Source organism: Triplophysa rosa, linkage group LG7, assembly GCF_024868665.1.
Source record: "Triplophysa rosa linkage group LG7, Trosa_1v2, whole genome shotgun sequence".
In the NCBI taxonomy this organism is placed as follows: Eukaryota; Metazoa; Chordata; class Actinopteri; order Cypriniformes; family Nemacheilidae; genus Triplophysa; species Triplophysa rosa.
This window is the reverse complement of record NC_079896.1, coordinates 2,965,786-2,991,016: the sequence shown is the minus strand read 5'-3', so window position 1 is coordinate 2,991,016 and position 25,231 is coordinate 2,965,786. Positions and strand designations below refer to the sequence as shown.

The 25,231-nt window shown below is 37.9% G+C and overlaps 2 protein-coding genes across 11 annotated transcripts in view; one reads left to right on the top strand and one right to left on the bottom strand.

Moving 5' to 3' along the window:
* Positions 1–16,879, top strand: part of rap1gapb (RAP1 GTPase activating protein b) — a 66,251-nt gene extending 49,372 nt beyond the window's left edge. For 7 of the 9 annotated variants that reach the window (XM_057337220.1, XM_057337228.1, XM_057337226.1 and 4 more), the window contains 20 exons: positions 634–672; positions 754–942; positions 1,568–1,671; positions 3,081–3,159; positions 3,395–3,448; positions 3,523–3,606; positions 4,644–4,744; positions 5,048–5,177; positions 6,359–6,514; positions 7,347–7,418; positions 7,501–7,587; positions 7,676–7,816; positions 8,859–8,990; positions 12,182–12,291; positions 12,368–12,481; positions 12,572–12,713; positions 12,956–13,061; positions 13,786–13,838; positions 14,743–14,795; positions 14,923–16,879. In XM_057337220.1, coding sequence (XP_057193203.1) covers positions 634–672; positions 754–942; positions 1,568–1,671; positions 3,081–3,159; positions 3,395–3,448; positions 3,523–3,606; positions 4,644–4,744; positions 5,048–5,177; positions 6,359–6,514; positions 7,347–7,418; positions 7,501–7,587; positions 7,676–7,816; positions 8,859–8,990; positions 12,182–12,291; positions 12,368–12,481; positions 12,572–12,713; positions 12,956–13,061; positions 13,786–13,838; positions 14,743–14,751 — 1,902 coding nt within the window. In that variant the 3' untranslated portion in view covers positions 14,752–14,795; positions 14,923–16,879. The remainder of the gene's footprint in view (positions 1–633; positions 673–753; positions 943–1,567; positions 1,672–3,080; positions 3,160–3,394; positions 3,449–3,522; positions 3,607–4,643; positions 4,745–5,047; positions 5,178–6,358; positions 6,515–7,346; positions 7,419–7,500; positions 7,588–7,675; positions 7,817–8,858; positions 8,991–12,181; positions 12,292–12,367; positions 12,482–12,571; positions 12,714–12,955; positions 13,062–13,785; positions 13,839–14,742; positions 14,796–14,922) is intronic. The other 2 variants (XM_057337221.1, XM_057337229.1) reach the window with 1 other exon arrangement.
* padi2 (peptidyl arginine deiminase, type II) lies at positions 16,866–24,955 on the bottom strand. Of its 2 annotated transcripts, none has more exons than XM_057337230.1 (16): positions 24,701–24,955; positions 22,508–22,676; positions 21,630–21,699; positions 21,428–21,489; positions 20,940–21,057; positions 20,572–20,727; positions 20,293–20,483; positions 20,100–20,203; positions 19,912–20,023; positions 18,897–19,004; positions 18,659–18,810; positions 18,430–18,577; positions 18,083–18,176; positions 17,935–18,008; positions 17,722–17,859; positions 16,866–17,530 (listed from the first exon to the last, which is right to left on the bottom strand). In XM_057337230.1, the coding sequence occupies exons 1-16, from the start codon at positions 24,880–24,882 to the stop codon at positions 17,297–17,299; spliced, it is 2,112 nt and encodes a 703-aa protein (XP_057193213.1). In that variant the 5' UTR covers positions 24,883–24,955; the 3' UTR covers positions 16,866–17,296. The 2 variants fall into 2 exon arrangements, with proteins under 2 accessions (XP_057193213.1, XP_057193214.1); XM_057337231.1 differs by lacking the exon at positions 24,701–24,955 and adding an exon at positions 24,000–24,197.
* Between the last annotated feature and the right edge of the window lie 276 nt (positions 24,956–25,231).

The following is a 25,231-nucleotide window of genomic DNA, read 5'->3' as shown; positions in this document are numbered from 1 at the left end:
CCAAAAATGAAAATTCTGTCATCGTTTACTCACCTTCGAGTTGTTACAAATGTGTATAAATGTCTTTGTTCTGATGAACATGGAGAAATATAGTTGGAATAATGCTTATAACCAAAAAGATCTCGACCCCCATTGACTCCCATAGTAGGAAAAATTACTTTATCATTTGTTTTGTTCTGTTGAACACAAAAGAAGATATTTTGAAGAATGTAGGACAGCAAACAGCTCTGGGGCACTTTTGACTACCATTGTTTTTTTTCCTACTATGGGAGTCAATGGGGGGCAAAATCTGTCTGGTTATAAGCATTCTTCCAACTATATTTTTCTGTGTTCACCAGAACAAAGAAATGTTTACAGATTTGGAACAACTCGAAGGCGAGTAAATGATGACAGACTTTTCGTTTTTGGGTGAAGTGTCCCTCTAAGGTCACATCTCTCCACACAGAACACCCGGTCATGTGATCTGTACCACATGCTACGGGTTTATTAATATTAATATTGTATACAGTTCAGGGGGTTTCCTTGGCATTATGAGTTTCATTTCTTCTTATTTGTTTTCTTCATCTGTAGCTTAATGTGACTACACAGAAAGGTTCACATGTCAACATCTAATCGATCTGCATTTCTTTACAGACGGAAGAAGACTACATCCCCTATCCCAGCGTCCATGAGGTTACAAGCACGTTTGGTTTTCTATATTGAAACAAGGTTTGTTTGGAGAAGTGTTTTGATTTTGGTTTGGTGGGTCGGCAGGTGTTGGGACGAACCGGGCCTTTACCGCTGATTCTGCTGCCCCAATTTGGTGGTTACTGGATTGAGGGGACCAATCACGATTTAGGCTCCTCCTCTGCTCCGGAAGAACCGCCCCCGTGTCCTACATCGCAGTGTACACTGGAGACAAACAGCATAGCCAAGATCTACAGGAAGGACTTTTTGGGAAAGGTGAAAAACGCTTTAAAGATCAGATTTTCTATTAAAGCAATAGCTTACTGTAATTCGTGTTTATGCAAAATATAATAAGAGAAAGAGTATTCGTTTAGCTCTTTCATACAAAGATCAAGTGTACACATCTGTCCGAGAAGCACTATAAAAAAGTCATGTATATAACATACGTATCCGCTAAAGCAGTGGTTCTCAAACTTGTTTGTTGTAAGGCCCCCTTTGTGTAGAGTGCATTGCTTTGCGGCCCCCCAAATAAAGACTTATAATCTTAAACTTAAAATTTTAATTAAACCAAGAAAATATTCAGTTAAACAATGCTAAAACATCAATTATTTTGGTTGGTGGTGTTGTTTTTCTGATGTTTGATTGCACAAAATGTATGATAAATATCTATATTTCTAAAATGCCACAAAATCTGTGGCCCTCCTGGAACCATCTTGGGGTCCCCCAAGAGGCCACGGCCCCCAGTTTGAGAACCACTGCGCTAAAGTCCGTGTGAGCTTTATGTTAGGAAGCTTACTGTGTATATTTTGTTGCAGTCGTACACTTGTCATCTCTCATCTCACGGCACGTTTTAGTCTTTTTTTAGAGTTATAGTATGATTATAGTGTACATCTTTCCACAGGAGCACTTCAATTATTACTCGGTGGACAGCGTCTTGGGCCACCTGGTCTTCTCTGTCAAATATGATGTGATTGGAGACCAGGAGCATCTTCGACTGTTGCTCAGGTACCGCTTTACACACGAACACAAGACGTTGCCCTTTCAATCTGAATTATGTTTCATTTGAGGCTCGGATTTTGTCTTAGATGCTCTTCTTAAAATACGTTGGAGAAACTGTAGTAGACACAAATAAGACAACTGTTGATGTACGGGTAAAGCTTTAAAATGAATGTGGATGGCATAGCTCAGATCATTTCATTTGGGAAGTATTTGACGAGAAATGTGATATTGAAACAGCTTACATTCGATTGCATCCTTTTGTGTGTTGTTTTTAAAAGAAAGCTTCAGCCAAAATTGAAAATTCTTTCATGGTTATTCATCCTAATTGTCATTTCACACCCGTATAACTTTCTTTCGGCCCCCAACGAGTCATGTACAGGTGATGATGATGGTAAATAAATGTGACCCTGGACCACAAAACACAGGAAGTTTTGTAGCAATAGCCAAAAAAATGTATGGGTGAAAAACCTAGATTTTTCTTTTAAACCAAATATCATTGGGATATTAAGTAAAGATCATGTTCCATGAAGATATTTAGTCAATTTCCTACCGTGAATATATCAAAACTTCATTTTTGTGAGTAATAAGCTATGCTAAGGACTTCATTTGGACAACATTAAAGGTGATTTTCTCAGTTTAATGATTTTTGTATCTCGGCCAAATATTGTCTGATCCTTATTTATTCAGCTTTCAGATGATGTAAATCTCAATTTTTCAAGACTGGTTTGTTGTCCAGGGTCACAAATGATGACAGATTTTTTTGGCGAACGATTCCTTTAAAATACAATATTTTCAAAGCATCCTTGAGATTATACTTTAAACCACATTTCATACTTTCTAGATTAAATTCTGAATGGTGCACAACCCTGTTTGCCAGAATCTTGAATCTTTAAGAAACAAACACGTCTAACCTTAACCACACATATCCATTTCTTTTTCACTTTCAAAGTGTTCAAAATATGCAGTAGAAACACCATGGCACATCTATTCTTTATGATCTAAAGTCTTAAAGACCTTTAATGATAGGATAGAGAATAAGTGCCATAGTGAGGTTGATATAAAAAGCCTTTGTTTTATGAAGAGATTTTTAAACCTCTTGAGGAGTTACATGTGCACGTGCAATCACATCAATGATGCAATGATGCACACGCACGCACACACACACACACACACACACACACACACACACACACGCACACACACACACACACACACACACACACACACACACACGTAGGCTCAGTTGAGTTTAGTGTTTTCATGTAGCGAGCAGAAGTTCTGCACAGTTTGTGATGATGTAATCAGGTTGCGTCTTTGATGCCCTCCAGATGGTTTTTACACAGCTCTTGCAATGTGTCCGGCATAACAACAAGCATTCTGTGATTCTAATGTCCTCCGATGTCTTTTTATTCTAGGTCAAAGTTTAAAACCCACCATGATGTGATACCCATTTCATGTCTGACCGAGTTCCCCAATGTGATCCAGATGGCAAAGGTAAGACATCAGTGTACATGTTTGTAGCAGAAAGTCATTATTGGGGTTATTATTAAAAAATGTTAGGTTGCATGACAGGCTTTGAATTTTTATATTAATATCAGGTCACTTTTTTTACTGATTTGCATATATTTACACGTAGAATTTACAGCTCTATGTATTTTATAGATTAAATAATTGAATAATCAAAATATTTGTGAAATTTTACATCACTGTTTTTTGTTTATGTTCTAAGCTTATCTGTGAAGAGGTGAATGTGGACAGATTTTACCCCGTCTTATACCCAAAGGTAAGCTGTAATTTCAAGAACAGTTGATTCAAAATGACTTTTCATCTTGACCCAAATTAGCATTTTTCTTCAAGGCGTCTAGACTCATCGTGACCTTTGATGAGCATGTCATCAGTAACAATTTCAAGTTTGGAGTCGTTTACCAGAAATTTGCCCAGGTCAGATGTCATGCCCTCACGTATCCCATGCTTCTGCTATATATAATGTCTACATGAATATATATATATATGAAGAGTTTCATTTATTTATTTATTCATTTATTCATTTATTTATTAGATATTATTTATTATAATGATCGTGCTTGGTCTATAAACACCATGCACTGTGCTGTGTTTTACCTTTCTGTGTTTTTCTTATTTGCTCCTGTAAAGCTGCTTTGGAACAATGCACATTGTGAAAAGCGCTATATAAATAAAATTGAATTGAATTGAATTGAAAGAGTTTATTTGCAAAGACAGAAAAACATGTTTTTTTATTGTGCATTCCAAGTAATATCAATCAAACTACAGTTGGGTTAATTTGATTAAGTAATAGTAACAAAAAAATAAACATACACAATAAAAAACATGATTTTTGAAAATCATTATTTAAAAAAAATAACTTGTAGAATTGACTTAATAAAATCCTCATCACAATTTGCACGAACATTTTTTTAAGTAAAATTTGCTGCTATAATTCAAGTACAACTTACTAACCAGAATAAAGTAAATTTTACTTGTTATATAAATTTAGTTTTTGTCAAAATATCAAAAACATGTGTACAAAAATGATTCATGTAGTCTCAACACAAAATAAATAAGTAAACTTAATTTGACCAATTTAAATGGCTTTGACATAATAATTTACTTTAATAATTTGTTCAATTAAAATTACTCGAACAAAACGATTAAAATCTTAACAACCAAAATTAGTAGATTTTATTCCCAAGATTTTTACGTTATTTTAACTCAATTTTTTGTTAAAAACAGGAACATAATAAGTATATTTTAATCATTTCTTTTCATAAAATCTACTAAGGCACATAATCAACATTTTCAGTGTGATTTATCTGTTTTTGCAAATGTACTCACATATATATACTGTATATTGTATACTAAAACAGTAAATATTTTTATTATTTTGTGTGTGTGTGTGTGTGTGTGTGTGTGTTTATATTTCAAAAATATAATTTGTAAAAAATTTTCCTCTTCCATAGTCTACAGAGGAGGAATTATTTGAGAACAGTGAGGAAAGTCCGGCCTTTGTTGAGTTTTTAGAGTTCTTAGGAGAGAAGATTGAACTTCATGACTTCAAAGGGTATGCCGCTCTTACAGTAAATAACACATGAAGGATTTACTGTATTTCTAGATCTACAGACATGTTGATCCTAAAACAACCGAATGTGCTTGATATGGTAGTCCCACTTTTGCATCCAGTATAGGTGACCATATATTAAGATATATCATTTTATTATAGAGCTATAACGTTTTTATTTCTTAAGCTGCTATAGAAATACATTTGAAATGACGTTGAATTGAAATGTGGGGTCAGGGACACGGCTAAATCATGTTTCGTGACAAAACTGTACATTTTTGCATTCACTCTTCTTTCATTCGGCAGTTTTCGTGGTGGTCTGGATGTGACACACGGCCAAACGGGAACCGAATCGGTCTACTGCAACTTCCACAACATAGAGATCATGTTCCACGTGTCCACTAAACTGCCGTACACGGAAGGAGATCCTCAGCAGGTAAAACCTCTTCTGCAGTTTAGTATTTTGCTTCGTCACATTTTGCATGCAACATCTCAACATTCTTATGTTTGTATTTTTGTTTCGTACATTCGTTGGACGAACCCATTACATCATGTGCTGTAAATTGTAATGTTGTTTTATGTTGCATGTAATGTCATTTCTAAAAACATGACCAGTTGGTCACCCCTAGAGATTGCTGGCCGGTGTGACATGCACTGACCAACTGTATGTTCTGTTAATGAGCAAGCATCCCACACAACACGGTGCAAAAAACACCGATCCTGAAAAGCCATCTGTTGCCATCCGTGTTTCACATCGCTCTGATAGAAAACATCACCTCAGGGTTTCAGCCTCTCAGAATGCTGCCCATGAATACCAGGACTAACATATGGCTCCAGACTCATCACCTGCTGATATTTAATAGTTATTCTTCGTGATATGAGCGCTAGTGTGTATTCTTATGCGAATGGACACCGGACAGACTTTGTTTTTTTGTCTTTAAATGATTTGTATCTTCTATCTAAAATTGGGCAAGACGTCTGCCAAGAGCCCACAGGGCCGACCGTGACCTACAATATCATCCTCAATTATTTGAGGTTTCACTGTCTAATACATATTCATGAGCAAGCTGTGAAGTGCATGTGTTAAAGCGCAGAAAGCAAGTCAGAGAAAGGTTTACGGGAGATAAAATTGTCATTGTGCGTTATTGTAAAATTAGGTTTAAATGTAATTATTGCTTTGTGTTTCATGGCTTTGATAATGTTGGTGTATTAAAACACATAAATTGTAATATCTTTTATGTTGTGGCAATATTAGGATATTCTGAAATATAATTATTGATATAATTTAACGCCAAATAACCTGGTGACACTCCAACATATTGGTGATGCATATTTAACATTTTTAAAACACAAAATATGATAAATAAGAGAAGCATTTGATCAAAAGCATTTTTTAATTTCATACATATCACGATAAAATCGTGATTTTCCATTCTAAGCTGTCAGGAGCACGTCGGATGAGGGTTAAGGAGGATTAAACTTAATGCTTTTAATGCACACCACAAACTGATGAAATATGTTTGACACCAACGTTTCATTTTTCAGTTCATGTTTCTGAAATTGCTTAGTGTTCCTCATGTTACTTCCCAATGCTAATGTCCTGTGATTTCTTTTCAGCTCCAGCGGAAAAGGCACATAGGAAATGACATCGTGGCTATAGTTTTTCAAGAGGAAAACACACCGTTTGTACCAGATATGATCGCGTCCAACTTTCTGCACGCTTACGTGGTGGTTCAAGTGGAGAACGCCTGCACGGATAATGTCCTGTATAAGGTACAAGATTAAGACCGTGGTACATGAAATTCCTTAGTATTTACTATTGTAAACTTGTATAATAAAAAAAATCTAGATGCTATAGTATTTTAAGAACTTACTATAGTAAATATTAAAGTTTACTAAACTATTTGATTTAAATGATATTTATTTATTTGAAAACTGAATTCTCTTAAGGAAAAACATCTCTCTTTTAAGAGATTCTCTGCTATTTGCATCAACCTAAAACTTGATACATAACTGTACATAACTTTTAGCAATATACAAATAATTAATAAAACATCTGTATATCTTTAAGCCATAGATTTATTAATAATTTAGTTTAGTTTCTTCTGTAAATTATCACATTTGATCTTATAAATTGAATTTATTGAATTTATTTTAATTAAAATAAATTTGGTTGATTCTTTATTTTTAGCAATGTTTAATGTTTTTGTCATTTTATTATTTATAAATATTTTCTATTTCATTTTATTCATTTTTAGAGCTAACTATAGTAAATATTAAAGTTTACTAAGGTATTTACCAAGGTTTATCCACTCACTATAGCTAATATTATAGATATTTAGTAAATATATATTATATTATATCAAATATAATATAGTATACCATTAATAAGTGTACAGTTTAAACCCTAAAGTATACTACAGTATATTTTCATGTGGGATAAAATGTAGATTATGTGGATCATGTGGATTATTTGAATCCATCAAAAACTTAAGTGTTGATTATTCACTTTGGAAACTCTCCCAGTATGAGTCCGTTTAGTCTCGAGTTCCTGGGACTTTTGTTTTTATAATATTTATTATGCGTTTTCTCTTGTTTTTAAAAGGTGTCTGTGACAGCGAGAGATGATGTGCCTTTCTTTGGACCAACTCTCCCAGAGCCTGCCATCTTTAGAAAGGTACACCGTTTCAACATAAAGCTATTCTTTTTAATCACAGGCTAAATGGGGTTAAAATCACATTTCATTGTGTTTTGTCCAGACTCCTGAGTTTCACGAGTTCCTCTTGACCAAACTGATCAATGCTGAATATTCCTGCTACAAAGCTGAAAAGTTTGCCAAGTTGGAGGTACAGAACTGGTTCGGATGCTCTTTACATTTGGGTTGACGGCGCACATTCGTGGATTGTACATTAAAAACCGTTATTTGTCCTCCAGGAGAGAACCCGTTCTGCTCTTATGGAGACTTTATATGAGGAGCTTCATGTTAACAGTCAGTCTATGATGGGTCTGTGTGGAGATGATGATAAACTGGAGAATGGAGGAGGAGGCGGAGGAGGATTCTTCGAAACTTTTAAGGTAGTCTATTTGAATCTTTTATACCATCCAGCTGGAAAAAAAATGGATAGTTTTGCATTTTTACATTCGTTTTTATTATAATATTACTTTCAAATTTGCTATAAATTTCAGTGTAGTTTTAGTTAGTTTATGTGATACTTGTAAATCAAAATTAAATAAATTTGTATTTATTTAATTATTTACTACTTAAAATATTTGTATTTTGTTCATTAAAACATTTTACATCTCTGTCTTACAAGATTCTCTGCTATTTGCATCAACCTAAAACTTTAACTTTACAAAACTTTTTGCGATATTATAATCATTTAGAAAATTTCTATCTTGAAGCCTTAGATTCATGAATAATTTTTTAGATGTAGTTTAATTTTTAAAATCAGTTTTTTATAGTAGTTGTATTCTTATATTAAAATAGCTTTTCTTTTTATATTTTTAGTTTTAGTGTTCATTTAATTTTATTTATCTTTTAATTTACATTAATTTATTTATTTTACCAATATTTTATATGTTTTTGTCATTTTATTATTTTTGAAATTTTTATATATATATATTTTTATTCTGTTTTAGTTTAAGTTTAGTTTTTTTACTCACTATTTAATCATTTTAGTGCCTCAATTTAAATTTATTTCACTTTATTGCTCAAGGCAATATTTCTCATTTTTACTTAGTCTTTCAAATAATATTTAGACTTATTTAATATCTTATTTGGTTTTATTTAACAGATACTGTATGTGTTAAAAGTTAACTTTTAGTTAACTATAATAACCATACCTTAAGTAGACTGCATTGTGGGATATCGTATGTCATAAAGTGTGAAATGCAGAGTTTGTAATCCAGCTAGAGAAAACTTCCATGCACACTGAATACTTAAAGCATGGTATTGAAAATCAAACTAAAGTGTACAAGTATGATATTTACAACACATGTGTCTTCCATGTCCTAATGCGCTCTTGCGCTCTATTAAAGCCGCAGTCTCAGAGTGCCCCCTAGAGTTGCATTGTAGTAATGCATCTTACATCTCTAATGCATCATGTCCTTTTTCCAGCGCGTGATCCGCAGTAGAAGTCAGTCGATGGATGCGATGGGCCTCAGTAACAAGAAGCCACACACTGTCTCCACAAGCCACAGCGGGAGTTTTACACACAACCCTCCAGAAACCCCCAAAACAGCCGGCATTGTGAGTAACCGCAGCCTTCCAGCTGTTAACAGATCTTAAATTGTTACCAAGACACAACTTGATAAAAAATAAATGCGCAGTCTGCCAGAGTCTGAAAACGCAATCTGCCACAAGATGCCTGAAAACCTCGTGTGCCATCTTTAGTTTACACCAAACTCTCTGCCCTGAGCCGGCAGAGCCGCAGCTGGTGCACACATCGCCCTCTGAACGCCTTTGACCCTTCGGTACATGTGTCAGGGTGGCACATCTGTGAGGTTCAGGCTGGTTCTGGATCGGGTCTTCTCTTGCCATGTCGGATCTTCATCATTTAAAGAGAGAAACGGATCTGTAATGCGTTCACGTGATGTGTTTGGATGGTGGTCAGTAGAACAGATGGGGCTCTGCGCACGTGACTCTCTGTCCTCTTTTAATCTGGCAACACAATGCAACAGAAAGAAAAATCGCACGTCAGATCTTTGTATTATCTCAATTAATTCTCCTAGATAAATGGAGAGCAATCTCAGAAATTTTCCAGAGAAAAAGAGGCAGAAACCTCACAAACGTCTCCAGAGTCTGCAATCAAACGTCAATATTATTGAAGATCTCAATATGAACTCAAGCGTTTCTCATCAAATCGACCCAAATCCAGATTATTTTACCTCTACGTTGTACATCGAATGTACAATCAAATGTACAATCTACATTCTTTTTACACCTCCAAACTCTTCGTTTTTGAAAAATTGTCTGACGTTGAAACCTAAATGAAACGCAGCTGGGAACTCTATCAAATCTCCTGAGGAATGGAAAATTAATGTCTGAGCAATAAAGAAACAAGAGATCTCCATTTCTTTTCTTGAACCAATATTAGGTCAAATGTAGAGCAAATTGAGACATTTGCATCCCTGTTGAAAAAAACAGCATGTGCTGGTTAGGTAGGTTTTGAAGCAGGGTAGCTGGTTTGTGCTGTTTTAAGATGGTCATGTGCTGGTTTAAGATAGTCCCAGCTCAGGACCATCTTAAACCAGCTCAGGACCATCTTAAACCAGCTCAGGACCATCTTAAACCAGCACATGACCATCTTAAACCACCACATGACCAGCTTAAACCAGCTCAGGACCATCTTAAACCAGCTCAGGACCAGCTTAAACCAGCACATGACCATCTTAAACCAGCTCAGGACCAGCTTAAACCACCACAGGACCATCTTAAACCAGCTCAGGACCAGCTTAAACCACCACATGACCAGCTTAAACCACCACATGACCATCTTAAACCAGCTCAGGACCAGCTTAAACCACCACATGACCATCTTAAACCAGCTCAGGACCAGCTTAAACCACCACATCACAATCTTAAACCAGCTCAGGACCAGCTTAAACCACCACATGACCAGTTTTAACCAGCTCAGGACCCGTTTAAACCACCACATGACCAGTTTTAACCAGCTCAGGACCCGTTTAAACTACCACATGACCAGTTTAAACCAGCTCAGGACCCGTTTGAAACCACCACATGACCAGTTTAAACCAGCTCAGGACCAGTTTTAACCAGCTCAGGACCATCTTAAACCACCACATGACCAGTTTAAACCAGCTCAGGACCAGCTTAAACCACCACATGACCAGCTTGAACGAGCACAAACCATCTATCATGCTTCAAAACCTACCTAACCAGCATATGCTGGTTTTTTCAACAGGGATGTGTTTTGCCTCTCTGAATTTTCAGCTTCAAGAGACCTAAAAGACGTCAGTTTAGTGCTTTAAAAGAAACATTGAGAATTTTTTTAAAGGCATTGTTAATTACTCAGTTTAATTCGATTTTCATTTCAATATAATGTTGCGCATTTCATTATGTGCATTGTTGCAAAGCAATCAATCTCAAGCGCTAAAAGTTATGTATAAGGAAATAGAAAAGTTGACCTTGAATGAATCATGTTATGCTCGAGTGACGGTCACAGCCAAGACGTTCCTATGGGTGGAGTTGGAGTGTTTTGTGTCCCATTTGCCTTGGCAGGGACACATTTGTGTTAGCGAGCGCCTCCCTTTACAACATTATTTTTTGCTTGCAGGTAAAAGTCGTTTTTGTTATACAGCATAACACGTTGTACTAAATCATTCAGATATTCAGGAGTGGTTCCTTTAATGCCTTTAAGTCATCGTCAGATCAAAATCACTTTCCATTGTCATTGCTGTTCAACTGTATAGAGAGAAACAGAACAAAACTGAAGTCATAGTCATTTTGGTATCAATCACAACACATTCGCTTGTGTGATATAACTTTAATAACCGCGTGACTCACAAAATCCATATTCACATGTACGGGTACCGAACAGGACTGTGGGAGTGTTTGTTTGCTGAGTTTTCAGTATACAAAGTACATGCATCGTACATTTAAATGAGATTTAAAACATGCCTGAAGGGACAGTTCAAGCAAAAATGAAAACGCTGTCATCGTGTCAAGGTCATCGTACCTTCATGTCATGTCAAACCTGTGTGACGTTTATCTTCTGCAGAACACAGAAGATATTTTGAAGAATGTAGGTAAACAAACAACACTGAACCCCATTGACATCCATTGTACGGACACAAAACCACCGAGCCATTTGTGACCCTGGATCACAAAACCAGTCTTAAGTAGCACGGGAACATTTTTAGTAAAAGACAAAAATACATTGTGTGGGTCAAAATTATTGATTTTTCTTTTATGCCAAAAATCATTAGGATATTAAGTAAAGATCATGTTCCATGAAGATATTTTGTAAATTTCCTACCTTAAATATATCAAAACTTTATTTTTGTGAGTGGATGGTCTGCCACAGTACCCCTGATTAACAACTTCAAAGGCAATTTTCTCAATATTTTGATTTTTTTGTGCTCTCAGATTCCTGAGTTTTAAACGGTTGTATCTCAGCCAGATATTGTCCTATTCTAACAACTCATATATCTATAGAAAGTTTATTTATTCAGCTTTCAGATTATGTAAAAATTGCAATTTCGAGACTAGTAATAAGACTGGTTTTGTTGTCCAGGGTCACATTTCTCAAAATATCTTCTTTTGTGTTCCACATAAAATGTGACAGGTTTTTCTTTTTCGGTAAACTAACACTTTAACTACCAAGCACTGCATAAAAACAACTTTTTGTGTTCAGGAGTTTTTCCCTATACTGCCAACATCCCGCACGCACTACTGTTGACATTGTGATTTCTCCGCAGTCTTTGATCATTCCTGGAAAAAGCCCAACCCGGAAGAAATCTGGCCCGTTCACCTCCAGGAGGAGCAGCGCGATTGGGATCGAGAACATACAGGAGGTTCAGGAGAGAAGGTAGGACCAGAAACGTGAATGCGGGAGAAGCACACGTGTTTTCTCATTGCGTGTAAAGCGTGTTGTTCTGTCCCAGCAGCAGAGAGGTGTCTCCCATTCCACAGAGATCTGACTGCAGCTTCACTCAAGAACTCCGATTAGACACCTCCTCCAATCACAGCTCACCCGAGATGCCCACCACCAAGTTCGGGTACACGCACAGACATTTCTTTACTATCGCTGTTTCTTTTAGAGTTCTGGATTGTTACAAGCGGTTTTCCGATGACCACTTGTTTTGTAGTTCTGCACTGTGCTGCCGAGCTCCTTCCATCCCCGAGTCTCAGGACCTCTCTCGCTCCTCGTCCAACGCCAGCAGCTTCACCAGCGTGGTGGAGGAGAACGAGCACCAACTTGAAGCGGCGGAAGAGTACGACACCGGACCGGTGAGACCACGCCCACCTATGAGTCATCATCCAATCAGCGATCAAAACAAAAGCACAATTACTCCTTCTCTATTGATACGTCGCATTGTGTTTCTTTCAATGAGCGCACATACCAACAGCCATCAAAGAACACGAGCACGTAATCGGTTTTGGAATTTGCATGTGATTGCTTGAAGAGAACACGCTGACGGACGGGTTCTGTCATTTGCATGCTGAATGTTTTTGGTGCTTCTGGTGTGCAGGAGAGCCTGTCGTCGGCCGGGACGCCGCATAAGCGAGATTCATTTCCGTACAGCGCTGTGTGGCTGGAGGACAGCTCCGCTCCTACAAACCAGAGCAGCTCACATGGTGAGATATTTCACATCCAAAGTCTAAAACACATACGTGATCAAACGAGATATTTGTACGATACCTTCTCTTCTTAATGCCCCCTTGGGTTCAATTAAGCCATCAAATATGAGGAGAAACAGAAAGGAAAACTACAGTGCATCAGAAAATATTGGTTTTAATATTAAAAGATGTGAATAGAAAAAAGAAAAACATAGAAGATCGAAAAGCTCATAGGAAATAAAACACAGACCACAGTTCTATCAGGTTATGAATATTTTATTGATCCTCTTGTTTTTGTCTCCAGGTCTTGACTCGGTACGCTTTACTCAAGGCCCTCAAATCTAAGCTTCAGTTTACATTCCCAACACAACCACACAACAAACAAACAAACAAACATACAACGTATTTTACATTTTCACAGTATTGAATAAAGGGCAAAGACATGAATCACTTTTCGTCTTGTACACGCTTGTAAAGCTTGTATTTACCTATATATTTCCTGTAGCTCAGTGGTATGAGCGTGGCGCTAGCAACGCCAAGGTCATGGGTTTGATCCCAGGGATTGCACGTACTCTGATACAAATGTGTAATATAATGCAATGTAAGTCGCTTTGGATAAAAGCGTCGGCCAAATGCATAAATGTAAATAAACAAAATAGGTAGGATTTTGGCTTTAGTGCACAAATTCTATAGTGTGTGCGTGTAGTCGTAACTGTGCTCATACTTTGATGTTTGCCTGTAGGTCCCCATCGACAGCAGTCTGAACCCCGTCCCAAAACAGAGAGACAACACTCGGTAAGAACTGTGCGCAGCCAATTTGAAGGAGCAATGTGGCGATTTTAGCGACATCTAGTGGTGAGGTTGCGAATTTCAACCAACGGCTCACTCCACCGCTCGCCCCTCTTTTTTGAAGCACTCTCGCAGGACTCACGTTTGCTCTTTATTTGCAGAAGGAGATAACGTATTTATGAAACGCGTTCTGTAGAGCTGTTTGTCCGTTTAGGGCTACTGTAGAAACAACATGGCCAATTCCCTAAAGCATCAGGCAATAATACAAAGAAAGTTACATGAAACGACACAATAGTGTATAATTGATTCACACATTTTTGACAGAAATCCGATGTTTTTCTATAGAGCTTTTTACAGTCTTGCATTGTTGCAAAACTGAACAGAGAAAATAGGAAAAACTGGCGAAACTGGGAATAATAGAAAACAGGAAAAATACGAAATACATAGAATAAACATAGAATACACCGTAATATTATTATTATTTTAAATGTTTCATAAGATGTATATTAGCATCTTAGTATACAAACTGTAAAAATAATTGTCTCATAGAGCATTTTTCACTTTGTTTGGTATGTATTTAATAAAATTTTGCCTCGCCATAATAAAATCACCATCTCTGTTTGAAACTAAATGGGTCGTCACTTGATGTACTTTTCTTTTTGGGTCAAGTCAAATGACGTCAAACAACGTCAAACTGTTACAACCAGCAAAATTGTATCCGACAGCACAAATCTTTATTTAAAGTTTATTGGTGTGAATTGTATTTTTTATTTTTTACTTGCTCAATAGTTTCGTTAAAAAAATGAAGGATTGCAGCTTTTAACCATATTTGTCCTTAAACATCATATTTAATGTGGAATAGAATTTTATTAACTTGGCTTTTTCTTGTTTGCGCGTGCGTTTCACACAGAATTGCTAGCCGTCCAGCAGGCGTTAGATGACTTTACTGATGTCCATCAGCAGGTCAGTGTTCATTGCATTATTCTCTTTATGTAATGTTTAACCATGTTCAAAATCAAAATCGCTGTTATAGCTCATAGCAGGACATTTGCACAGTCTTATCGTCTGTCTGTCGTCATTTTGTTCTCAGCGTTTTCATAAGCAGGCCTCCTGCAGCGGAAACTCGGTGCGCTCACGGGAGTTCTTATAGACACTGAATGCGGAGTTGTTCGAGCCGGGCAGGTGTGGATCAGAATATCAGCACACTATTAAGGGCACAACCCTTTATTCTCTATCATATGGCTGTCGGCCTATAGGCCACATGACAAACCTGCCGAACACGACTGTCAGACATCCACGACAATAGTTCACAGTAGAGAAGATCTCTGTCTGCTGTCACTTCTGGAAAACATCAATGCTTTTATCATCAACTTCTTCCTTTCTCTGGCCCTCATTCTGTTTACTGTCATTTTTTATTCTTTCTATTTATTTATTTATTGAAGTTCTCTGTGGGAGTAGATCTTTTGGGGACATCTGTATCTCTCGAAATGTTAAGGTTGGTCCTAAACCCATCACCCTTGTGAACTCCTTCTCAACCTGACCGTGTCGTTTTGTTTCCGAAATTGTTTTTGTTGCCTTTTGTGTTGTTCTCTGTCTGTGATGAATAATGATGTCGTTATTGATAAATGTTAAATGTGGTCTGTAGCCGATGATCTTTCTGGTGATTTCAAACCCCATCCGGACACAAAGCTCACAAAGCTTTAGCTATTAGCATACACGACAAAATGAATAGATCAGGAGTGAGATGACGGATCCTCTTAAATATTATTAATTGTGTTGCAAGAGTAGCCGTTATGTTCTTTCTGATGGAGATATTTTGTACGACCAAACATACACTAATGTAAAGGCTCTTTAGTGCTCTTCAAAGATAAAAACCCGAGTGCGCTGTGCGGATTACTGACAAATGAAGCTTATTCAAAAGTGTCGTGAAAGTTTGTGACAGTGAGCAATATGAATGTAAAACTGTTGAATTGCACACATGTATACTGGGTTCCCACAGCATTTCAACAAGGAATTTTGTTAATAACATTGCGGTTATTGAGATTGCTGGACTGAATTAACCATTTGGATTTTCGATACAATATTCAATATAGTACGTTTTTGACTTGTAAGATGTTTAGTTACAATTCCTTTTCCAGACCTGGATATCACACATTTAAAGGGATAGTTCACCCAAAAATGATATTCCTGTCATCATTTACTCACTCTCAGATTGTTCCAAACCTGTATACATTTCTTAGTTCTGCTAAACACGAGGAAAGATATTTGGAAGCATGTCAGTAGCCAAACAGATCTCATCATTCATTGCCTCCCATAGTATTTATTTTCCCTACTTTGGCTTCTGTTTGGTTACTGACATTCTTCCAAATATCTTCCAAAGAAATGTATACAGATTTGGAGCGCGAGTAAATTATGACAGAATTTTCATTTTGGGGTGAACTATCCCTTTAAGCTTTGCGTGACTGTGGGAACCCTGCACACATTTGATATCATATCTTGCTCTCTTACTTTACACGTTCACATTTTGAATAAATCTCTTTTTTTGTCATATAAAAACTGCTTATTTCAGATCACGTCATCTTTTTAAAGCTATTACGATTTATTTTTTACACAGTACTCTTAGTTTCAAGACTTTCATGTTCAATAATGCTTGTGTCAAAAATGACGGTACGGTGTTTGTTCCAAAAAGAATTAAACTGGATTTTTAAACTGGAAATTCTGCCTCAAAACCAGTGATTTTAAATGTTCTGCAGAAGTGAACACTTGTAAAACGAAAAAGAATTAAGTGTGGCTAAATACCATCCTCTCATCGGGATGTGCTCGTGCCCTCTTATCCTTTTCACTTGTAATTACTGCGATTGCACGCACGACACGCATTTAAGCACAAACTCATTTCAAGCCGTCTGCTTACTGCTGGTGATTGTGTTCTTTTACAACAAGTGCTTACTGTACTTTAAGAAATGTTTCCCTGTATATACAACATGTTCTTCTTTTTGTAATCCAAAAGTGATCAATGATGTTTAATAAAGATCAGAGGGTTAGTGGAATGTTTATTTGTTGCCATGATGTATAACAGAGATTTGTAACGCAGCCAAAGAAATACAGTCAATGAAAGTGAATTAAGACATTGCTGAGTATGAAGTCATTACATCATCAGTAAGAGAAATTGTAGAAGGTAAAAAGTAAGAAGCTCCAAACGGTTAGTTTAACTCACCATCACAGAAAAGTTTTAAAGGGGTAAAATTCAACCAAAAATTACAATTCTATTATGACATGATTGAAATCAAAATTGAAAAAAAAAACAGTACTATTTCAGGGTGAGTATGACTTCTTTTATCAGTCATTTTCTATTGCTGGTAGGTTAAGGCACATATGTTTTTATTTTAAACCAGAATGTTAAAGAATAAATCACACTTCTGAAATAACTACCAGAGAAGTCATTCCTGTCTAGATTTTCTTGTCTCTCAAAGCTCTAGGTTCCACCATCTGAACGTCGATGGTTCTCGGAGAACATTGGAACCGCAGTGAACTTCACCCAGCAGCTTGTGGTAGGGGGCGAAGTCATCAATGAAGGTACAACGAAGGCCCAGAGGTTCCATAAGAGAACACATCTCCGCCTCCAAAGCACATCTGCCTTTCACCTGGGGCCCAAACGGTTTGGGGACGCCCAGTTGGTTACCCAACACCAGCATGTTCACCTGTAAATACAGGTAGTATGATCGAAACAAACAACGATCTGGCTATAAAACGTAAACGATAAGAACATTCCTGTAGCAACGCCAAGGTCATGTGTTTGATCCCAGGTATTGCACGTACTTAGAAACAAATGTGTAGTATAATGCAATGTAAGTCGTTTTGGATAAATGCATAAATGTAAACGATACTGTACCATATCTGGGTAATAGGCCACAGCTCTGTGTTCCCCTTCATCTTCTACCAGTTTAAACAAGATGGGCAAATCGATGATGTCGTCCTCATCCAAACCAAGTTCTTTCTTCAGCACATCTCTGTTCCAGTCGATACAGTTCTGAGTGAGAGAAAACACGCTCTCAACATCTGTATCTCTGTTAGTATTCTGAAATTGGTTGAAAATCTCACTGACCTGCACGTAGATGTTTTCCACCTGTAGCTGTTTGTCATTTAGGATGTCGTCTACTGAGATGGCCTCTTCTAGACCTGCGCAAGTCAAACGGCTTAGCTGGAATACTCAACTGTGAGGGTTTGTTGAAATCAAATGAGCGAGCGTTTACCTGGAAACATTTCGCCTTTTCCGTGTCCGTCGTTCTGCAGCCTCTTAAACACTTTGTATCCAGCATCAGGGCTGGCAAGAAGCAAGCGGAATTTCTGCAGATTTAAAACCATCGAGGAACTTAAGAAACGAGAAGTTGTCGTTTTATAACTTTAGTTCAAGTGCATTGCATTGTGGGATACAATATGGAATACCGCGCTCTGGATGTTCATTGCCTATTTTAGGAAAAGTCATGCATACAGAAGATTATAATATATTATATTGCATACTACATCTATACACAGTACATACATAGAAAAACGTAACTGAGGTACAGTAGAACGCTATTCTTAAAAGTAACGCGTTTACCTTTCGGTCAGGGGCTGGAACAAAGGTCATGAACTCGTCCACGTGACCCACAACCAACCAATCCGAGTAGAGAGCGATCGGCTCTTGAACCTTCTGTGCCCACAGGAAATCCTGGACGACTTTGGTCATGTTGCGTCCCTGCGTTGTACTAAAACAAAGGAAATGGGTCCTCGTAATGCATTATATTGAGCGGTTCGCCCATACACCATCACTCCTCAGTGTTACTTACGTAGGGAAAGCAACTCCAATGATAATCCTGCCGAGCGGATAACTCTTTCCATTCACAGTGACTGGTGGGCTAACCTCCAAATTCCCAAAAGAGTCCAGACTGCTCACCTTCTCATCCACAGTTTGGCGCGTCACGTAACCAAAATCCGGCCCCTGCGACACGTTTTAGTGTTTACCGTATAAACACAATATCCTGCTAAGATGTGTTTTGCGCATAATAAACCGTCTCTGTGACTCACCAGAAGGACCTCGTATGGGAAATCAAGAAGGTCTCCATCACGAGGGGAATCCAGAACCACAGGGAATCTATGATGGGGGGAATCAATGTAGCCAAACTCAACCTCATCCTGTGGACACAGTTATAGTAAAGATTACTCATCATAGGTGATCGTTTATCAGCTGAAACAAAACTATTGATTTAGACCTAAATGATTGATCAACATTTTTTAATGTGTGGTGAAAAGAGTCTGTGCTGTGTGTATGTGTGTGCCAGTGTTGGGTAAGTTACTCTGAAAAAGTAATTAATTACTAGTTACTAATTACATATTCAATAGTGTAATTAGATTACTGTACAAATTACTCTCTCCAAAAGTATTTAATTACTAATTACTTTCTATATCCTACATCAACCTTGATTAGTTAAGTGATTCAAGGATAGACATGAAACGGCTTATTTAATTCATTCAAATAAATAATATTAAACTACATAAAGTACTCTTATTAACTGACCAAAGTATTACAAATGTGAGAATTACACATTAAAGCACAGATTTTAAAGTTAGACTTTGAATTTTGATGTCAATTCCACTATTGCACACACATATTACACAAAGTATTTAGTTTAATTACATCAGAAGTAACTGTAATTAAATTACAGAAGAAATAAGAGTAATCCCTTACTTTACTTTTCAAGGGGAAGTAATTAAATTACACGCCAGTAAGATAACTGATAAAAGTTTAGTGATTAAGAGTATATTTTTTAAAACGCCTTAAATATCCTAATTTAGCTAAAGCCTGTTGCTGGATGAGGCTAATAATCCCTGTCCGGGAAACCGCCCCTATAAGCATAAGCGCGAGTCACGTTCAACCACTTTCTCTTGTGCAAGTTTTCATTCAGATGCGACTTTTGATCCATTTAGCGTGGATCCAAACTAAAAGCAAAATACGTAATATGAAATATGTCTCCTTGAAAACAATAGCCTTGATAGTCACAGAGTATTCGAGAGGTTAAAACTTCTTCAAAAGATTTCTCACCTGCATCCAGCGATCCCCTCGGTTCATGTACTCGTGGCACACTTTCAGTTTGCAGCCGCAAATCTCCACCAGGTTCCTGATGCTCTTTAGGAATGCGTAGTTATCATTTGTGCTGGAAATGAAACGAAAGCAGGAGTTCTCAATATTTGTAATGACATGAAGTCCTTGAGTAGAGCTTAGATTCTCACCTGCACACAAACACCTCTATGGGTTTAAGGGTGTTGGGGGTCATGATCCACGGGGACACATGGAACATGACCGTGTCTGTAAAGATGGGCGTTTCGGGACATCCCTGTTTAAAAACAAATATCATGGATATTTATAGAAAAATAGGAAAAGTGTTTGAACATTGACATCGGTCATATTTTCTCTCACTCTCACCTTAGCACTGGGTTCTGTTAGACTGAGGTTAATGGTGATGAAACCATCAAAGTCTTTATCAGGGAATCGAAGACCCTCTACAAAGAACTGCAGTTCACTTTTGCCACCTAGATAGGGCACTTCGTCAGCCAAACAGTCCTTTCCCACCACCATGACATGATCCTTCAGAAAAAGCTTCAGAAGTGTGTGCTCTACAATCAAGACCACATGTCATTCACTACAATATTTTCCACTGCTTAATATTCACATTGTTTCCTTGATTTGCGTGTATCAACTCACTCCATTTTTCTGGTCGTCCACCTTTGTTGGTTCGAGGTCTGAAGACCCTGACGCTCTCCGATCCTGTCTTTGAGATGTGCATGCTCAGTTTATAGCCCTCAGGAAGTTCAGGCGGTCCGTTGATGCGCAACACCATCTTCGACATGTCCTGCAAATCTACCATCATCATACAAGGTCAATTGTTTACATTTACGTCTGTGACGAGCAACACAACATTTGCCATTATTTACGGTCACTTGGTCTTTATACATGTTGTGTCATGCTGGGTAGCTCCGCCCACTTTTGAAATCTAAGTAGGCCAAAATATCCCACGTCACGTAGATCGAAATTAAACATGAAATATGTTTTATGTCCTCAAAAAACCTTACCTGAGACTTTACTTATCTCATCTTTATCAGAGTCCATCGTCTTAAAGTATCCGGACTCGGAATCACAGTTGACCAGAAGAACAGCACCGTGACCATTAGGACCCCACTTCCATGATGCCTGAGAAGAAAATCCAAGACTGTTACAAATAAACTTCTAATAAAGTGCAAAATGATTCGGACACACCAGTGTGTTGTGTCAACGTTCATAGATTCCTACATTTCAAACTGTGATCACATGCTTTTGGATATGTTTGATGTCACATGAATTGTATTTTCTTTGTTTATTCTCTTATTTCATTTATTGCACTTTTATGTCACTTCATCCCTGATAAACGAATGATATTATTCAAGTATGTATTCCAATATAGTTCATTTGACAAATTTTCGAGGTTTTATCAAAGACTTTTAAAAGCCAGCAGCAGTCAAACTGAAACAAATCCCCTGACGGTTATACAGAACACAGACCACCACAAAGAGACAAAGCTCACCTTGTTTGGGTTGTTTTTCTCAACAGTTCCGTCCCGGTCCGCATCCACATCCAGAGACATCTCTGCAAAAGAACAAAGAACAGATCCTTTGTTGCTACACGCACAGACATAAAAGCTATTTAGTTTACATAAGTGAAAGCTACAGTATTTATTGGCAACGACAGCAAATGTTAGGTGTTGATGATGAGCGAGGAGAACGTACCGACAGCTGTCAGGTGCAGCACAGCGTTCCCGATCGTATTCTTTGTTTCCCCGTAGTACCGCACAGAAAACTGAAACGCAATCAGAGACGTCAATTATTAGGCAAATGGTTTTGGAATATACCTCATTCATTGCGTTCACCCAAAAATGAAATTCCGTCTCCATTTCCTCGCCCTCGAGTTGTTCCAGATGTGTACACATTTCTTTGTTCTGATGAAGGCAGAGAAAGATATTTGGAAGAATGCTTGTAACCAAACACTTCTTGGCCACTATTGACTCCCATAGTGTGGAAAATTACAATAGTAGTCAAAGGTGCGCCACAACTGTTTGCTTTTCTACATTCTTTAAAATGTCTTCTATTGTCTTCAACAGAACAAAGACATTTACAAATAAAATTTTCCCACTATGGTGACCAAGAACTGCTTGATTAAAAGCATTTCAACAAATATCTTTCTCCGCGTTCATCAGAACAAAGAAATCTATACAGATTTGGAATGACTCAAGGGCGAGTAAGAACTATTTTTCGGGTGAACTGTTCCTTTAAGAACTTCTGCCTGAAGGAACCAAAAATGGTTCTTCTATGGCATCACGCAACCCTTTTTAGCACGCTAAGAGTTTTTTTAAGAGGGTAGACCGTTTTGCGGAAGTGTCTCGTTTCGGTGTCTGCACATAAAATGCAGTTTCCTTCACAGACAACCACAGACGTATTTTAAACTTCTAGTTTCTTCAAGATCTTATCATTTACACAAGAACCCGAAGAAGCGCTCTCGGGGCATTTTTGGAAAATGTAAACGTGTTTAAATCCAGCAGATTGAGTCTGGGCTTGCCCATTGTATTCGGTGTTGGTTTAGGAGCACTGTTGTGATTGGATGGAGTTACCTTCCTGTCATTTGACACCTCGCTGACTGTGTCCATAGTGATGACTAGAAGAGAGTTGGGGGTGAGCGGGTGGGCGGCGACATTCCTGTCTATTGCTGCGGGCGTCAGCTTGTAATGCACGTTGGAGGCGCATCTTATAGAGAAGAACTTGGACTCGGGTGGTGCACACCTGCAAAAAACACACCGTTACCGTTTCCACGTATGCAGTCTGGACGTTGACATTAAAGGTCACGTGTCAAAGAGGATCTCTAAGGCTTTTCAATAAACATGAGGTCATAAAAAACACATGAGCAACTAGAATTAGAATAAAACTATGCTGAATGGCCACATCACCAGGCCAAAGATATAATAAAGTCATTATGATTCATACAGATAAGATTCACTTCTATTTACTGTTTAAAAGACATCAGGCAACAGTCATTGCCGAGGTCATTAGGGTTAGTTTATGGACTAATAAGACATCAACGAAGTCGGTCACTTGTTGGTTTAGGAAAGCTATGAAATGCAATGGCGGACAGTGGGTGATATAAACGGACGCATTGAGACAGAGCTGATGAATGTGAATAATGTCACAGCACAACACGCTCATTCATATGGACCTGAAAGGAGAAAATTATTATTCAACCAAAATAACACCATTTAATCCTGCTGGAATAAGAACATAAAGATTTATCATATTGGCTTTCATGTTAGACAGCTGATGGTTCAAAATAGTATTTGTAAGAGAAACTGTTAGAATTGTTTTCTTATTTTCAGCAGGGCTGTCAAAATCACACGTAAACGAAAAAGAAACAAACCGTAAAAAATAAACAATAAAAGTAAAGGACGTGTTTGCATGACATTTTTCTTTCAATCAGATTATATATATAAAACAGTGATAATACACATGGTTATAAATCTGGCAAACATGATTATATACGTTTAATATATAACTATGACGGTTCATTTTCTCTCAGAATTTGACTCAGTTATTAAATAAGTGAATTGACACAACATTTAGGGTTATATTTTATTTGGTTGGTTCTTGGCCGATTGCATTACCAGTTTTACTACAAACACGACTGCTGTGGTACTTTATGGGTAATTATGGCAAATAAAAATGATCCTGTAAATATTTGATGTATCACCCAGCCCTCGTTTGTAAATAAGACGCATTTCAGGTTCACCAAGCCTAACGTTAGTTGGTTATACATGTGATGTCGTTAGCAGAATAAATCCCAGCCCACGGCAACTCTTAGAAAACGCATAACAAAAGAATACCTTTGCATGTTGCGCAAATGATATCAGCACAACTTCGTTTTGGGGGTTTTCGCATGCAACGAGTAACGTTACACGTTGTTTTTAATTGTTGCTCTATATTTACTCTCATGAGTCAGACGGTCATATTTGGCAACGTTTAAAACGCGACTCAAGACCACCGGGTTGGTTTCAGTTGAACTAATTAGACAAAATTCAATGAGTCCACGGAGAGAATGAAAAGAAACGTGCCCACCTGTCTACGTTCACGGTCAGCTCCGTTCCGAGCACGTACGTCGTGTGCGTTGCCTTTTCAGTTTCAATTCTGATAGTTCGTAGGACCACCATGATGTATCGACACGAGTCTTACTTTCAAAGTGACTCTACGACTACCGTTAACCCATGAGGTGTGTGCTCGAGTGCTCGCTGGGCTGTGAAGACCCTTATGCATATGACATCACAGACTTCACGCGGCGCTGCGCAGCCTGAACACAGTCTGCCATCTAGTACCGCGAGAGCAATTGGAAGGCTGCGTTTTAGAGTCGCTCTCGCGGTACTTCGACGATTTCACACACCGATCGGTTTGCGCAGCGCAACACAGTCCTGCGCAGTGATTGAGCCTATTGGTTGACCGAAAACAGGTGTATTCTTAGGGAAACGATCCTTATCAGCTTACTGTTAACGCCCACACTCACACTCACGCCCTGGGGTCGCCGTTTACATTAAGGCAAATTACATGAACGTGAATTTGTATACGCAACTGTTTTGCTGACAATACAAATTCTGATAGTTTCCATTACCACTATGAACCTTCAGCTGTTTACCATTAAAACCATTTGAATGCAGTGACATTTTGGTTTTACGAGACCAGTAGGCCCAACTTATAGTTTCCATTAAAATCAACTCAACCATAAACAAAAGGGTTGCAGTTAAAGAGTTATAGTGTCTTCACCGTACCTGATCAGGTTCAATTTTAATTCCGTACCGACGACATACACGACTTGTGTGGCTTCACTGATATCCAGTCGACAGCTTCGCTGATACATGTTTGTCACGGTGTACGATTCCGCTCGCTTCCTCTTCTTTCGCGGTTTTCGAGGTGAACTGGTTGGTCGTATTTGTTTTTGTCGCAAATCCATTGTTATATATTACACGTAAACAGATCTCAGCTAACCTGTTCTTTACTCTTTTGAAACAGGGGCGTATAATACAGAAGATAAAGAACATGTTGTCACCTGCCAAAGAACGTGCCGAAGGCTACACATTTCAAACCGTTTCTTTGAAGTAATGCACCGAATAATGCAGTCGATTATTAACCAAACACAGTACACAGTAGCTCAGTAAATACACCATTCGCAGCTACAAATGTATTTTCTATACAGTTTATCCATAAAAGGTTCACAGGAAAAGCTGGAGGCCAACCCAAATTTCTGCAGCAGGGAATCGCATGGGACAGGTCAAGTGGTCAGCCCATCATACATTTACTTA